This window comes from Ursus arctos, unplaced genomic scaffold (assembly GCF_023065955.2).
Source record: "Ursus arctos isolate Adak ecotype North America unplaced genomic scaffold, UrsArc2.0 scaffold_19, whole genome shotgun sequence".
Lineage (NCBI taxonomy): Eukaryota > Metazoa > Chordata > Mammalia > Carnivora > Ursidae > Ursus > Ursus arctos.
This window is the reverse complement of record NW_026622863.1, coordinates 54,028,247-54,042,691: the sequence shown is the minus strand read 5'-3', so window position 1 is coordinate 54,042,691 and position 14,445 is coordinate 54,028,247. Positions and strand designations below refer to the sequence as shown.

General features: G+C 55.2%; 2 protein-coding genes across 4 annotated transcripts; both read right to left on the bottom strand.

Moving 5' to 3' along the window:
- Positions 1-1,099: 1,099 nt before the first annotated feature.
- TNNI3 (troponin I3, cardiac type) lies at positions 1,100-4,491 on the bottom strand. The gene is made up of 7 exons (XM_044380086.2): positions 4,315-4,491; positions 3,855-3,936; positions 3,377-3,418; positions 2,949-3,080; positions 2,472-2,561; positions 1,774-1,950; positions 1,100-1,235 (listed from the first exon to the last, which is right to left on the bottom strand). The coding sequence occupies exons 1-7, from the start codon at positions 4,323-4,325 to the stop codon at positions 1,152-1,154; spliced, it is 618 nt and encodes a 205-aa protein (XP_044236021.1). The 5' UTR covers positions 4,326-4,491; the 3' UTR covers positions 1,100-1,151.
- Positions 4,492-5,199: 708 nt separating this feature from the next.
- On the bottom strand, positions 5,200-10,793 carry DNAAF3 (dynein axonemal assembly factor 3). 3 transcript variants are annotated; one of them, XM_048224179.2, is made up of 12 exons: positions 10,721-10,793; positions 10,549-10,637; positions 10,125-10,267; positions 9,663-9,756; positions 8,223-8,380; positions 7,763-7,945; positions 7,479-7,604; positions 7,252-7,374; positions 6,970-7,096; positions 6,240-6,354; positions 6,003-6,077; positions 5,200-5,913 (listed from the first exon to the last, which is right to left on the bottom strand). In XM_048224179.2, exons 2-12 carry the CDS (start codon positions 10,631-10,633, stop codon positions 5,526-5,528), a joined length of 1,617 nt encoding a protein of 538 aa, XP_048080136.1. In that variant the 5' UTR covers positions 10,634-10,637; positions 10,721-10,793; the 3' UTR covers positions 5,200-5,525. The 3 variants fall into 3 exon arrangements, with proteins under 3 accessions (XP_048080136.1, XP_048080135.1, XP_057170017.1); XM_048224178.2 differs by lacking the exon at positions 10,721-10,793 and having other exon boundaries at positions 10,549-10,712; XM_057314034.1 differs by lacking the exon at positions 10,721-10,793 and having other exon boundaries at positions 7,847-7,945; positions 10,549-10,712.
- Positions 10,794-14,445: the final 3,652 nt, after the last annotated feature.

Sequence of the window (14,445 nt, the reverse complement as noted above, 5' to 3'; positions counted from 1 at the left end):
TGAACCCAGGCCGGGTCAGGTGACGTCCAGCCTCTGGGCTCCCCACCTCCCTTACAGCAGGCTGTACTCTATGCTTTGAAGTCCCTGGGCTCCGCGCACAGTAGGTCCCTGGAGAATACTTATTGACAAAGGGAGTACAAGGGGCAATTTCTCTTGTATGGCTCTGGTTGCGGTTTCTGTGTCACTCTGACAGTGTCCTTCTTTCCTTTGTCTCTGTGACTCTTGTCTGCGTGTGTCTGTCTCCCCCCTCCCCACCCCCACCCTTTTGTCTGCCACCAGGATTCCACCCTGGTGACAACAGGCGCTAAAGCTGGGAAGCAGGTGTGGGTCGGGGGAGGGGAGAGGGTGTGGTGTCAGGCCCCAGCGACCTCACGCTCCCCCACCTCCATTTGACACTGATCCGTTTTGGTATTCCTGTCCCCCTTTCCCCGGCCACACCATGACCTTGAACTCTAGGGGAGCCAGCCACCCGTCCTGCCTCTCCCTGTCTCTGTCTCTCCCTATTTCCGGGCATTTCTCTGGGGTTCTCTCTGGGTCTCTTTCAGGCTCTGTCTGCATCTCTCCGAGTCTGTCTTTCACTCCCTGTGTCTCCCCGCTCATTTTTGTCTCTGCATTTCCGTGCGTGTCTCTGTGAATCTGCCTCTCTCGGTGTCCGTCTGTTGGTGTCTGTCGGTGACCCTGTTTCTGTCTCTCCTTGGCTCTGGATCCGTGTCTCTGTCTTTCTAACTCTTTCTGGGGCGTCCTTCTCCATGTCTCTGCCGTTCTCCCTCTTGGGTCCCTATTTCTGCCTCTTGCAGTCGTCTCCGTGCTTTCTGCTGTACATCTGCTTCTCCGTTGCCCCTTGCTTTGCACATCTTTCTAGGAATCTCTGTCTTTCTCCCTCTCTGCGGGTCTCTGGCTCTGTGTCTGTGGGTGTCTCTCTCTTAGGGCCTTGGTCTGGGCCTCTCTGTGCACCCCCGTGCAGCAGAGGGGCTGAGAATGCCCCATACTGCAGACCAGCTCTGCTCCTGTGGCGTGCTGTGGCTTTGGGGGGCCCTCCCCTCCGTCTTCTCATCTCCCTCACACCTCACCCCCCAGACAGCAGACATGCAGCCACTCCTAGCTCAGAGAGAAGCTTTATTCTTCAGGGCTAGGACAGGCGGCAGGCCGGCTCAGCCTTCAAACTTTTTCTTGCGGCCCTCCATTCCACTCAGTGCATCGATGTTCTTACGCCAGTCTCCCACCTCCCGGTTTTCCTGGAGGAATGGGGTCAAGGGTTAGGGTCTCTCCCTGGTCTACAGTCTCTCAAATATCTTCTGCCCACCCTCCAGCCTGCTGGGCCACTGTGTTTTGGGTGTCCATCCCAGGATCTGGTTCTGGAACACTTCTTGTCCCCTCAGGCAATCCCATCACATTTGCCCCCTTGCACATCCTGTCTTCCTCACACACTGCGGGCCTCCTTGCTCACATCTCTTCCTATTAGACTCTGCGTCTTCCCCTTCTTGTCTCCCCCATGCACTACTTTTCTCTCTCATGGACATCCTATAGACCTCACATGCTTCCTGACTCCTCGCTACTTCCTTTCTCCCTAGTGCACTTCCTGGCTTCCCCTCCTAGCTTCCGTCTTCCTCTTGCACTTCCTATGCCCCTCCTACAGTTCCTATTGAGGACCCCTTACCAGATTCTTCTCCCCATAACTCCAAGTACCATCTGCCCTGAGCTTAGGCCCTAGGACTGTTGTCCCCCGCACCCTCTCCTCTGAGCACCTCCTTTCCTGGCCCGAGCCACACTCACCTTCTCTGTGTCCTCCTTCTTCACCTGCTTGAGGTGGGCCCGCAGGTCTAAGGTCTCCTTAGCCCTGGCGCCCAGCAGTGCCTGCATCATGGCATCCGCAGAGATCCTCACCCTCCGCAGGGTGGGCCGCTTGAATTTGCCCCGAAGGTCAAAGATCTTCTGGGTCAGATCTGCGATCTGGGGGCAGCCATAAGGGGAGGTGGAGACCCCCCCCCCACCTCCCCCAGCCCCATGCTTTCACCCTACATTTCCCTCCTATCTCTCTCCAAGCCTATGGAGGCCTCATCCAGGCTCAGCTCCCACTGCCTTCGGGAAAAAGCCCAAGGGCCTCGTCCAGTAACTGTAAGTCCTTCCTGATCTGCCCAGCCTCCTCTCTGCAAAACACTGACACATCCTCGTCCAGCTGCGTGCACCCCACAATTCCCTGACCCACGCCTGAGCTCACTCATCAACATGCGATGCTCCAGCTACACATTTCCAGACACATCTTCTGCTTTCCCATCTCCTGGCTTTTGCATGCTGTTCGCTCTGCCTGGAACAGCCTTCTCTAACCACTCTACACTCATTCTTCCGCCCCGTCCCTTCCAGGCCCACAGAGCTGTCCTGGGTCTCCTGGTGTCTGCAGCCACGAGCAGCTGCAAGGGGGCAAGGCACCAGACCCTACCCTGCAGAGACCAAGACTGCCCAGTACGCCCCACCTCCGTGATGTTCTTGGTGACTTTCGCCTCCACATCGTATCTCTCTTCATCCACTTTGTCCACGCGGGCGTGGAGCTCTCGGCACAAGTCCTGGTCAAGGAATTGTGGTGTATGTGATGGGGGCGACCCTGACTCCTGAGTCTGAGGGAGGAGGGGCTGGGGGTCTGGACATCAGGTCCTGGAAGAGTAGTTTGAAGCCGGACACTGGGGCAGCTCGAACAAAGGGTCCTAGGAGCCAGGAGTCCTGAGAATCTGACGGAATTGGGGCTGGAGAAATCAACCTCTGGATTTTGAGACTGTAGGCAGCTGCAGGCCATATTTCTGAACTCCTGAGGGTAAGGATTGGGAGACTGGACCCCCAGGTCCCCAGTAGAAGTAAGGGATAGTGACTAGACCCGTAAGTCCCAAGGATGCAAGACCGGACATTAGGAACCTTGGATCCCCAGCTGGACAGGAGTCCGTGATGAGAGCGGGTACCTGCAGCTCGGCGAAGCCCAGCCCGGCCAACTCCAGGGGCTGGCACCGCATGCTCAGAGCGCGCCCCTTCTCTCCGCGCCGCTCCTCCGCCTCCCGCTCCAGCTCTTGCTTCGCAATCTGCAGCATCAGGGTCTGCGGAGGGGAAACCAGGGACGGCAGCCCACCCAGGATAGCGGATGAGAGCCGCGCCGCACCGGGGAAGCCGCCCTGGCCAGGACAGCCCTCTCTCTAGTCCCAGGCCCGGTCAGCTGTCCTCCAGAGACACTCCCCTCCAAGGTCGGGTCCAACGTTCCAAGGCTCCGCCCCGTAACGGGGCTGCTGGCCACAAGCCCCGCCCACTCGCCATCGGAGGCCCCGCCCCCATGCTCCCAACCCTCAAGCTCTGCCCCCTGAGGACACCTAGGCGCCCCCTCCAGGCCCTTCGGCACCTTCAGCTGCAGTTTCCTCGAGGCGGAGATCTTGGACTTTTTCTGCCGGGGTGGAATGAAGCAAGGAACAATCAGGGCGGGGAATGGAAGACGGACGGTGGCGGCGGGGGGGCGGGGCCTCACAGCTACTCCTTCACACCTGGTCTAGCTTTGGGCCTGCCTCCACCTCCAGCCCCGAATCTACAGGAAGCCACGCCCCTCATCCCCATCCACCAATCCTGGCCCCGTACTGGTTAGGTGCCGCCCTCTATACCCTAAGCAATCGCAGTTCCCATGGGCAACGGAACTCCGCCCATAGGCAGGTCTCACCAATCCGAGCCCTTCCTCTGCAAAACCCCGCCCTTGATGTGCTGCGTGCTCCTCGGCTCCGCCCACGACCAAAGCCTCGCCCCGTCGGAGGCTTTGGCCCCGCCCCCATCCCTAGGAGCCGCCCACCTCTGCGGACTCTGAACCCTGACCCGTGCAGCCCCGCCCTCACCTTGGCGTGCGGCTCCGTGGCATACGCGCGGTAGTTGGCCGAGGACCGGCGTCGGATCGGGGCCGGAGCGGGGGGTGGGCACCTGAGGTTGGGGGAACGGAGTCGCGTCACCGCCGGGCCCCCCACCCAGTCCCCCTCCACGCCGTCTGCTGGGGTTGCAGCCTCCCGCACCAGGCCCTGCCCTGCTGCGCCCTCCCCTGCCGGTCGCCCCTACCCCATGCCCGCTCTCACCGCATCGCCGCTCCTGGAGGGAGAGACCGGGAGGGGGGGATTAATGGTGGGCCAGTGTCCCGTCCAGTCTAAGGGACCCCAGAGGCCGCCCCACCAGCTCTCCCGCCCTCGAGGCCTAGGGGATCTGATTCCCACTCTTCCCTCCTGCAGACACGCATGTCCAGCTTCGCAGTCCCACCTCCCACCGCTTCGGGCCTCTGGAGTCGGAAGTTTACCAAGCTGTACTCACTCGTCCGCCATGCTGAGACGCAGGCCAGGGGTTGCAGGAGGCAGAGAAGGGGTAAGGGGAGCTTGGAGAGTCAGTGAGGGGGCGTCAGGGGTGACCTTGAAGGCCCTCGGGGCTTCGGTCTCGTCTCGGCTGCTAAGGCTTCGCTGGGGACACTGAGATAAGGGGCGTGGACTGAGACTAAATATACTGCTGTCACCTCCTCCCCCAGCCCAGGATGCGAGATAACCAGAGCGCGTGAGGGGTGGGGTGGGCCATGCTCCAGCTGGATCACCCTTCCACCTTGGCGGCCTGGGAAGCCGCCAGCCCCCTCCTCTTTCAGACCCAGGAGTCCAGGCCCCCAGCCCCTCCACCTCCCTCAGACTCAGAAGTCCACACCTCCATTTCCCTCCTCTCTCAGACCCAGGACTTCAGACCCCCACACCCTCCTCTCTCACAGCCAGGAGTCCAGACCCTCAAGCCCTCCTCCCTCAGACCCAGGAGTCCAGACCCCCAGCCCCTCCTCCCTCAGACCCAGGAGTCCAGGCCCCCAGCCCCTCCTCCCTCAGACCCAGGAGTCCAGACCCACAGCCCCTCCTCCCTTGGGCCCAAGAGTCCAGGCCCCCAGCCCCTCCTCCCTCAGACCCAGAAGTCTGGGCCTCACCCCCACACTAAACTGTAATCTCCATCGGAGCTACGGTCAGTTTCTGTATCCCAAACCTTTCAGCCAGTCAGTAAATTTTGTTGATTTACTTGAGGATCCAGGGATGGCCCAGACTCCCAGGCAACAAAAGCATGGAGAAATCCACTTCTAGCTCACTAGCTCTCCTGTCGTGACCACCCTAGCTCATCCCCCTCCCAGCCCTGGAGACAAGACTGAAGACCATAAAGACACATGGGCACACGAAGAAGAGGACCCTGCTCTCTTTACTTGGACAGTGTGGCTGTTGACCGGCCCTGGAGAGCAGATTCTCCCAACCCCCAGCTAACACAGGACGTCTGGGGACAAGGAGACCACACAGAAGGCCTGAGACTCAGGCTGGATCTCTGTAGGCGGTGTTTAGAGTCTCAGGAGTGGAATACGTGACTCTTAAAGAACAATCTAGAATTCTAGGAACAGAAAATAGAATCCCAGGAAGGTAATCTGAAATTCTAGCAACGCCTCTGGAGTTGACTGAGCCTGTTGAGAATGTAATTGAGAATTCTAGAGGCGGGCTTAATCCCAGGACCTGACTTTACAAGTCAGAGATGGGTGACTGGGTATCTGGGAGTGGGGTCAGACTCCCTGATTTTGGGGTCTGATTCTCTGTGGGTGGAGCCGGAACCTCTGAGCGTGAAGCTGGAGACTCTGGGGGCAGCTGGAGGGGCTCAGAGGGCGGGGTCCTGCCTTCGAGAGGCTGGCTCTGGTCCTCAAGGGGTAGGACCAGGACGTCAGGGGGCGGAGTCACGGAGTCCACAGCTGCGTCAGGGCGGTGGCAAGCAGAGTCCCGGGCCTTGTAGAAGCGCGCGAAGGTCTCGGAGGGCTGGGCCTGGGGCGGGGGAGTGAAGCCAGCCGCCCGAGCTAGCTCCCCGACCCGGGTGGCAAACCCCTGCAGCTGCTCCTGCCGCAGGTCCACCAGGTACCTGAAACCAGGAAGGGGCCCGTTAGGGGTCCGGGCTTTCAGCCCTCAGCCTGGACCTGCCCTGCCCTGCGCTGCCCTCCGCTGGCTCACCGGGCTAATTCCACCACCAGGCGTCCTCCGGAGGCCACGCAGGCCCCGAGATCGGGGCTGAGAAGATGAACCATCCTGCGCAGACGAAAGGGAGGGTTGATGCTGAGACTTTCAGATCCTGAGGGAGGGGTGGGGCTGGGGGATCCGGACACTGATTAAGGAGGGGCTGGGGGCCAGGATTCCTGGGTGTAAGGGAGGAGGAGCTGGGGGAGGGAAGTCTGGGAACCTCTCTCTTACCCACAGGCCACGTAGAGAAGCTGGAACCGTTCCTTGTAGCAGCTCTTGTGGTGAAGGGTCTGGGCAGAGCCGAGAGGCAGGAAGTACACAGTGAAGAATTCCGGGGCAGGGGCAGCTGGGGAAGAACTGGCAGAGTTAGGCAGACACACAAAGCTTGGAGAGCACTCCTTGCCTGTCCTGAAGCCCTTTCTCATCCTTTCTCGTAGATGGATTCTTGGAAAATTATGGGACGGTCAGCCTGGCAAGCAGAGACCCATTTTACAGACTAGGCAACGGAGACTCAAGAGAGGGAAAAAGTGGGTGGCCCATGGTCATACAGGGCATCCAAACACCCAGGAAGAGCCAGGTTGGGGGATGGTTACAAGGAGGCGTGACCAGAATCGGGGCAGGCAGGGAGGGGGCCGTCTCTCCAAAGGTGAGCCGGGACCCAGCACCTTGCTAGAATGTTCTGTCTCTTAGACGTCTGCAGGTAGGATTAGAATTCTACTGTTGGAATTCAGAATCATAACATGGTGTCAGGATTTAGGAAACAGAGAAATACAAAGAAAGAAAAACTGTCAGGCACAGGAGATCACTTGTTCAGACATTGGAAACCATATTGGTAAGCACTCGGATATGAAATACCTGAAGCCCAGGATGGGGGTCTGGGTCCCACTCTTCCCCGGAGGATGATGTGCCCACTTTACCACCCAACTCCCATTTCAAGGGGCTGAGCTGAGTGGACACTTACGCTCGGGGCCTCCGTCCTTGTCTTGGTGCACCTGCTCGGGGTTTCCCTGGGTGTTTCTCCGGCGCCCCCAGGCGGCCACCTCTCGGAACAGCTCCGTCACGTTGTGCTGAGTAATCTCACCAGCCGTCTGTGGAGAGAAGAGTCGCAGCCAGGGTGACAAGGCAGGGCCTAGAGTACACCACCCCTGCCCCAACGCCCAGCACTAGCATGGATTTCTAGACTGGGTTTAGAAAGCACAGAGAGGTGGGACCTCCCCCAGCCCCAGCACCTCCAGTCACACACCTTGACTGGCTGTCCGTTGCTGGTCCGCAGGAGGCTGTCATCGTCCGCTTCGATGCCAAAAGCCACGAATGGCCCGGTGGCGATGTCCCCCCAGTACCCACGTGCTGCGACACGCTCTCCGTGCTGGGAAAGCAGGGAGAGAAGAGGCGGGTGAGGTCAGTGTTGGAGACCCCGGTTTCTGTGTCCCCGAAAAGGAGGACTGGCCAGGGCAGGGAGTGGACACGCACATGACTCAGGAGGCGACCGGACGCAAGGGTCCGGTTTGGCATGTGGTAGGCGCTGGGGTCTCTGAGTTCAAAGGCGACGCCTGTGTCCCTCCAACGACGGAACTCACGAGTGTGGATGACTCGGGCCTGGGTAGGAGGAGCAATGGACAGAGGTCTAAGCAAATCTGGTATATGAGGCCCCAGCCCCTCCTCCATCGGACCCAGGAGTCCCGGCCCCCAGCGTCCAGCCCCACCTCCTGCACATCCAGAAATGGGGCCCCCAGCCCCCCTCCCAGGCCCCTCACCCCGCGGTCGTGCAGCTTCATGTGCAAGTCCCAGTCGCTGACACCGCGCCGGGCGTCGTAACGGGAGCCCAGGTAGTGACGCACCCTGGAGTCCCAGAGGCGGCTCATGGGGAAGGCCTCGGGCCCCTTCTCCCCGCCAGCCCAGAAGCGGAACACAGCCTCCAGGGCGTCGCGCTCACGGAACTGCAGGCCGGCACACGTGGGGAGAAAGCGAAGGAGAGGCGGCTGCAGGGACAGCCGTTTCTCCCGCTTTACCCTCCCTTCCATCCCAGGGTGTGGGAACCATTCTCCCATTTCTCAGATGAAGAAACTGAAGTTCAGAGCGTGGAAGCCACCCCCTAGGTCACATCCCACACTGGGAGCCAGGGAGCTGGGGCTTGAACTCCATCAACGAAAACCCTTTTGGGCTGCCCATTTCCATTCTTCCCGTGGCCATCCGGATCCTGGGCGGTGACGGCACCTTGAGGGCACCCAGGCTGAGCCAGGGCAGCTGCTCCGCCAGGCGGTCAGGCTCCGGGACCAGGTGCGCCAGGCGCTTGGCCTGGGCGCGCACGAAGGCGGCCACCTGGGGGCGCAGCAGCGCGTTCCCCCACAGCTCCAGGAAGGTCTCGCTCCTCTCTGGGGGGGTGGGCGGGGGAAGAGAGGAGGATTAGTGGGGGGAGCAGGGGAGTGAACCCAGAGACGAGACCCATGTGAATGACGCATACCCTCTTTATAGTAATCTTATTATGTCATAGTCATGTGACCATAAGGGACACTGGTCAACTCCTCATCCATCCCTCAAACACGAAGTATAACTTACACCCAAACTAGGTCTCCTCCCAGTCCTCCCCACCCTCCAGATAAGCCCACTCCCGAATTTCATGTTCAAATTTTCCTTGCCTTAAAAAAGAAAAAGTTATATATAGATAGGGATGGAAGTGGAGATTTATGAGTGTTAAAATAGTGTAGTGTTAAATTGTTCCATTTTAGTTAGGAATCTTAAAAGAGAACTATATATCTTGAGTTGTATATACATATACATCTATTTCAAAGTATCTCTGTCAATATGTAAATCGTTTCGTTTAGTGGTTTAAGAATCTTAAAATAGAATCCATATACCTTTAGTTAGACAGATCCAGGTGTTTCCGCCTTTTGCAAGGCACACTGTGAAATGTGTGCCATGTATTCTGAATGCTCTGGGCTATTAATGACAACTACCATCCGTAATCGTGATAACAGTTATCATCACTAAGTGGTACTGAGTCTATATCATAAGCCAGGAGCTATGCGTTTTTTTTTAAATTGAATCCTCATAGGAACTCTATGGGAAAAGAACTCCATTTTATCAATGTGGAAACAATGTAGACCCAGGAAGGGGCAGAGAGTAGCCCCCGGTCACTCAGCAAGCGGAGTCAGAATTTGAACAGACTGTCTCAGTCCAGACTTTGCTCAAGGCGCTAAGCCTAAGTCATTGTCACTCAGAGATACTCATCTCTGCCTCCCCGCCCAAATCCTCCTCCTCCTTCTCCTTCCAGGGCTGCCTCCTCAAGTAGACTCCTGGGATTCATGCCTCTAACTGAGGACACTCAGGCCTTAGGGAGGCTCTGCGAAGGACTGAGCTCAGCTCCACCAAACCTTCCCCACGTCTGGGGACTCACTACCTTTTAAGAAGTCCTTTGATCCCTTTTGGCCCTCTCCTGTGGTGGGAGGTTTTGAATGCTTACCCTGTGTCATGCACTGTGCTGAGAGTTTCTGTGAATTTTCTCCTGGAATTCTCTCAATGGCTCTAGGAAGTAGTATATTTTTGTACAGGTGGGAACAATGACCAAAACGTTTAATTGTACCATTGAAATGCCAGAATCCCTGTGGGCAGGGGGAAGAGGCTGGGGGCCAGAATGTCTGGGTCCTTGCAACTGACCTTGCAACCCCATCGTCTCAGGTTCCTCCAAAGCTAGACTGAAGATCAGCATGTGTCGGGCCACAGCTTCCAGATTATTCTCTAGCACATAGAACTGGAAGGATAGACAGAGCAAAATGATTCTGAGATCTGTGTCCCTGGCCCCTAGGAGGCCCAGGAATGGAAGACCTCAGCCTCCTCCCTCCACAGGACGCAGGCATCTTGTACACTGGTCTCCTTCCTTCAAACACAGGAGTTTGGGCACTCAGAACCCTCCTCCCCACCATTACTCAGGAGACCCAGTCTTGAGGCTCTTTATCCCACTTGAATCCAAGAGTCCCCAACCCAGGACTTTGGGTCCCCAGCTTCTACCTCCCTCGGACCTAGCAGTCCAGGCCTCCAGCTCCTCCTCCCTCAAGGACTCAGGAATCTGGGCTCTCATCTTCATCCTCCTCCCTGCAAGACCCCAGAATCCCAGCTCACATGTAACCTTCTGCGAGGCCAGAGCGCGGCCCGGGCCAGGGTCCGAAGCAGGTGCCGCCCATCCACGGAGCCCAGCAGCAGTACATCTAGCTCGGGGGTCTTGTGCTCTGTATCGTCCCGCAAGTCTGTGTCCACAGGAGGACCTGGCAAGATGACGCAGGCTGGGGTCAGTGGCCTGAAGAGCGCCCCCTGCAGCCTCCCCAGAACGATGGACTACAACTTCCAGCAGGACCCGCACGCCTGGCCTAGGTTCCCCAGGGAGCTGTGCCTCTAAGCATTCTGGGACTCGTAGTCCGCAGAGGCCATTTGGGCCGCCCAGTGAGAGGCGGCTCCACCGTTGGAGGCTCGGAGAACGTTAGCGCGCCGCCTGCTAGGCTGGGAAGGCAGCCGCCTTGTCAGATGTGGTCCTGGGTGGGGGACTCACTCTCAGCTTGCAAGTCCAGCGCCGGGGACAGGCCCCACCAGGACACGGAGCCGAAGCCTGCGCCCGAACCTGCCGGGGTGGTCATCGCCCTGCAGAACAGACATCCTGGGAATCCCCAGGCACCGTCTCTGCGTCGCCTACCCATGCCCCTCTCTATGTGACACCCCCTCACCTTTATCCTTCCAAAGACTCCGGGACGCCCCCTCCTTCCCTGCTCGGTGCTGCGCCGCTCTTCTGCACCCCCTACAAACAACTACCCGTGCCCCCTTCCTTTTCAACCAGTCAGCCAATGGGAGTACGCAGGTTCGCTCCGGCACGATCAACTGACCAATGGAAGCGAGCGAGACGGGCCTGCTACGAACTTTTGGCCAATGGGCGCGCTCGCGGGAGGGAAGGGTGCGTGGACGCGGTTGTCATGACGACGGCGCAGGCGGAGAAGGGGCGGAGCCAGGGGAGTCTGGGGAGGAGCCTGGGGCGATCCACATTTCTGGGATGAGCGAGCTCTGGGCAGACTCAAATTGACCTAGAACGGAACAGAATCTTGATTAATTCACGTTAAAGTGACGCGGCCTAGACCTCTGGGTCGCCTTTCCCCCTCACACCGTGGTTCTAACACCCAGGCGGAAATGCGGCGAAGGGCTGGGGCTAGCTAGCACTGGCCCCTGGTTGGTCAAGTGCCAGTAATTTCGCAACCTGGCTGTTAGGCACAGTCATTACTAAAAATTAAATTGTTGTATTAATTACTAAAATTGAATTGAAATTAAATGCATTACATTAAAATAAAGGTAATATATACTCAAAACTCATCACTTCTTACTTTACTATACTTTCCTGTTGTTGATGGTCTTAAGGTTTTTTACATCAGTTGTACCCAAATGAAGGGAATAATATTTGAACGCAATAGTTTAAAAACTCAAATTGGCAAACTAAGACCACTGGCTGTTCTATTTTTCTAAGTAAAATTTTATGAGAAACAGGGCCAGGATTAGGATGAAGCAGAGTGGTCCAAGGGCAGGGTCAGACCCTGTCTTAAAATTTTTTAGATTTTACCCACCATGGATCACTTTTTTTACGTTAATTTTAATTTTTAAGAATATTGTATTAAAATACTATTTATCTTGATGACTGGTGGTTTTGTTTTGTTTTGTGTCGTCGGCTTTACCTTAAATTTTGGAGCCTTCATCCTGACCCTGGGGAATACTATATTACTATATGATAGTATACTAATAGGCATTTCTTCTCGACTCCATATTCAGTGAATTCACTTTGGCATCTTGAAATCAGCCACACTGGGACTATTTACACCATGGAAACAGGCAGACCCACAGTAGAGCTTCAGAAAATTGGTAAGAGACACCTGGCTTAGTCTGTTAAGCGTCTGCCTTTGGCTCAGGTCATAATCTCAGGGTCCTGGGATCCAGTCCTACGTCGGGCTCCCCACTCAGCGAGAGTCTGCTTCTCCCTCTACTCCTCCCCCCTGCTTGTGATCTCTCTCTCATGCTGTCTCTCAAATAAATAAATAAAATCTTTAAAAAAAACTTAAAAAAAAAAAGAAAGTTGATGACGGCACACATCAAGTCCTCTCTGGTCTCTGCATCTGAATTCCTTGTGTTCTTCCCTCTGCTCCTCCAATTTCCACTCCCTCCCCACCCCCTACCTCCTGCCACTGCCCCTGGAAATGTCCAAATCCAGCAGGGGATCTTCCTCCTAGTTCTGCTCTTGTCTTCCCAGCAGAATGGCCACAACAGTCTACACCCTGTGACTCCCAATACTTTATATTCAGACCAGATGGCAGGATGCTTGACAATGTGGCTTTCGGTGTCAGATATGACTGGCTTTCTGTCTTGCCTTCACCTGCTGTCTGAGAGACCTCGACCAGGTGACTTAACTTGTCTTTGAGGTCCATAAGGGCAGGGACTCAAGTGAGGCACATCTCCAGATCAGCCCCAGCACCCATCACAGGAGGCTTGGCTCTCTGCCTCATCTCCTCCAGCTCTGCAACCTTAGACAAGTCAGTCACCCTTTCTGTGCCTCAGTTTTCTGCTCTGTAAATTGGGAACGGTAACATGCAGCTGGCAGTGGTGTGATGGATTGAAGGGGGTCCACCCCCTTTCTGAGGACAGTTCTGGGCACTGGGGGGTGAAGCTGAGGTCTCGGCACACCCTGCAGGACTCACTGGCATCTTGGCTGTTTTGAGAACACACCAAGCCTGTTCCTGCCCCAGGACCTTTGCAACTTAGGGTTCCTTTTGCCTGGAATTCTCTTCCCCTTCATCTTTGCTTATTTTTATTGTCGTAAAAAATACACAACATAAAGTTTAATGACATTTAGTACATTGACAATGTTGTGCAACCATCACCACTATCTAGTTCCAGAACTTTCTCATCATTCCATAAGGAAGTCTTGTACTCATTAATCAGTCACTCCCCATTTCCTCCTTTCCCTAGTCCTGCAAACCACAAATCTACTTTTTTTCCCTCTATGGATTTGCCTATTCTGGATATTTCACACAGATGGAATCATACAATATATGGCCTTTTGTGTCTGGCTTCTTTTACTTACAGTCTTGCTTTCAAGGTTCATCATGCCATAGCATGAATCAGTAGAAACATTCCTTTTTATGCCTGAATAATATTCCAGTGTATTTCCCCCTCATCTTTGCCAGCCTCGTTCCTTCTTGTCCTTCAATGCACAGCTCAAACATTACCTCTTTAGGAACGCTGTCCCCGACTGCCCTTTCTAAATGATCTCAGCTCTCATTAGCTTACTGCCCAGTACGGACCACCATTTGTAATGGCTTTATTCTTCTCATTTGTCAGTTCTCTTGTTGAGACATGGAACCAGGGACCCCAATACCATCACCTAACTCGGAACAGATTTAAAGACAGATTTCCTGGGGCACCTGGGTGGCTCAGTCGTTAAGCGTCTGCCTTCGGCTCAGGGCATGATCCCAGCATTCTGGGATCGAGCCCCGCATCGGGCTCCTCCGCTGGGAGCCTGCCTCTTCCTCTCCCACTCCCCCTGCTTGTTTTTCCTTTCTCACTGGTTGTCTCTCTCTCTGTCAAATAAATAAATTAATTAAAAAAAAAAAAAGACAGATTTCCTGGCTGTATGATCCTAGGCAGGTCATGTTACTTCTCTGAAGCACAGTTTCCTCATTTGTCAACTGGGAATGATAATCATGTTTATTTCATGGGGTTGTTGTGAGGATTATTGTTAGCAGGAGTAGCAGTAATAGTAATAACAGTAATACCTCATGCTGTTTTCATAAAGACGTCCCCTCACTCACTCACACATGAGAAATTACTGCATCCCTTTGAAGAAATTTGTTAAATCGCATAGACATCACAACCTGTGTAACTGATCAGATTTCCCTTTTCCCATTGACTACCAGGAAGCTCAGTGCAAGTTAATACTCTGCCCTTTCTTTAGTACATGGGGGAACATTTTGCTTCATTTTCCAGTTAACCTCCCGATCAGAGAGCTCTCTTGCCAAATTTCATGATCCTTTGTCTACCACCTGAAATCCTGTCTGGGATGAGAGGAGGGAGAAGCCAATGATATAATTGTCTTTACTAGACACAGACTACAAGGCAGAATTTGTTAAAAGAAGAGGTGAAACCATTGGTTTTCCCAGCGTAACTCTGTCCTTTCTCCCAGTCTCTGGGAATCTTATTCCCAGACTCTACATATCTACCTTGTTTCTGTGGTTAGAGTAAGTCGCTCAGGGGCAAAGTCTGGATCTGCATCAACTTGGGGTTCCCAGCATCCAACAGAAGCTGCCACACTGAAGGCCTCAGGGAAAATAGAATGGATGAATGATGGAAGGAAGAAAGGAAGGGAGGAAAATATGGGTATGAAAATCTATGGAAGTCATGGGTGCAGGAGCAGATTAAA

Excerpts from the sequence above, each read along its gene's own strand:
- TNNI3 (XM_044380086.2), bottom strand. Across the intron at positions 3,081-3,376 it reads CGAGGAAACTGCAGCTGAAG|ACCCTGATGCTGCAGATTGC; the intron begins GTGCCGAAGGGC and ends TCCCCTCCGCAG. Across the intron at positions 1,951-2,471 it reads TCACCAAGAACATCACGGAG|ATCGCAGATCTGACCCAGAA; the intron begins GTGGGGCGTACT and ends GGCTGCCCCCAG.
- DNAAF3 (XM_048224178.2), bottom strand. The coding sequence starts at position 10,693 with ATGGGTAGGCGACGCAGAGACGGTGCCTGGGGATTCCCAGGATGTCTG. Across the intron at positions 10,268-10,548 it reads GCTGGACTTGCAAGCTGAGA|GTCCTCCTGTGGACACAGAC; the intron begins GTGAGTCCCCCA and ends TCATCTTGCCAG. Across the intron at positions 7,605-7,762 it reads TGAAGCTGCACGACCGCGGG|GCCCGAGTCATCCACACTCG; the intron begins GTGAGGGGCCTG and ends CCTCCTACCCAG.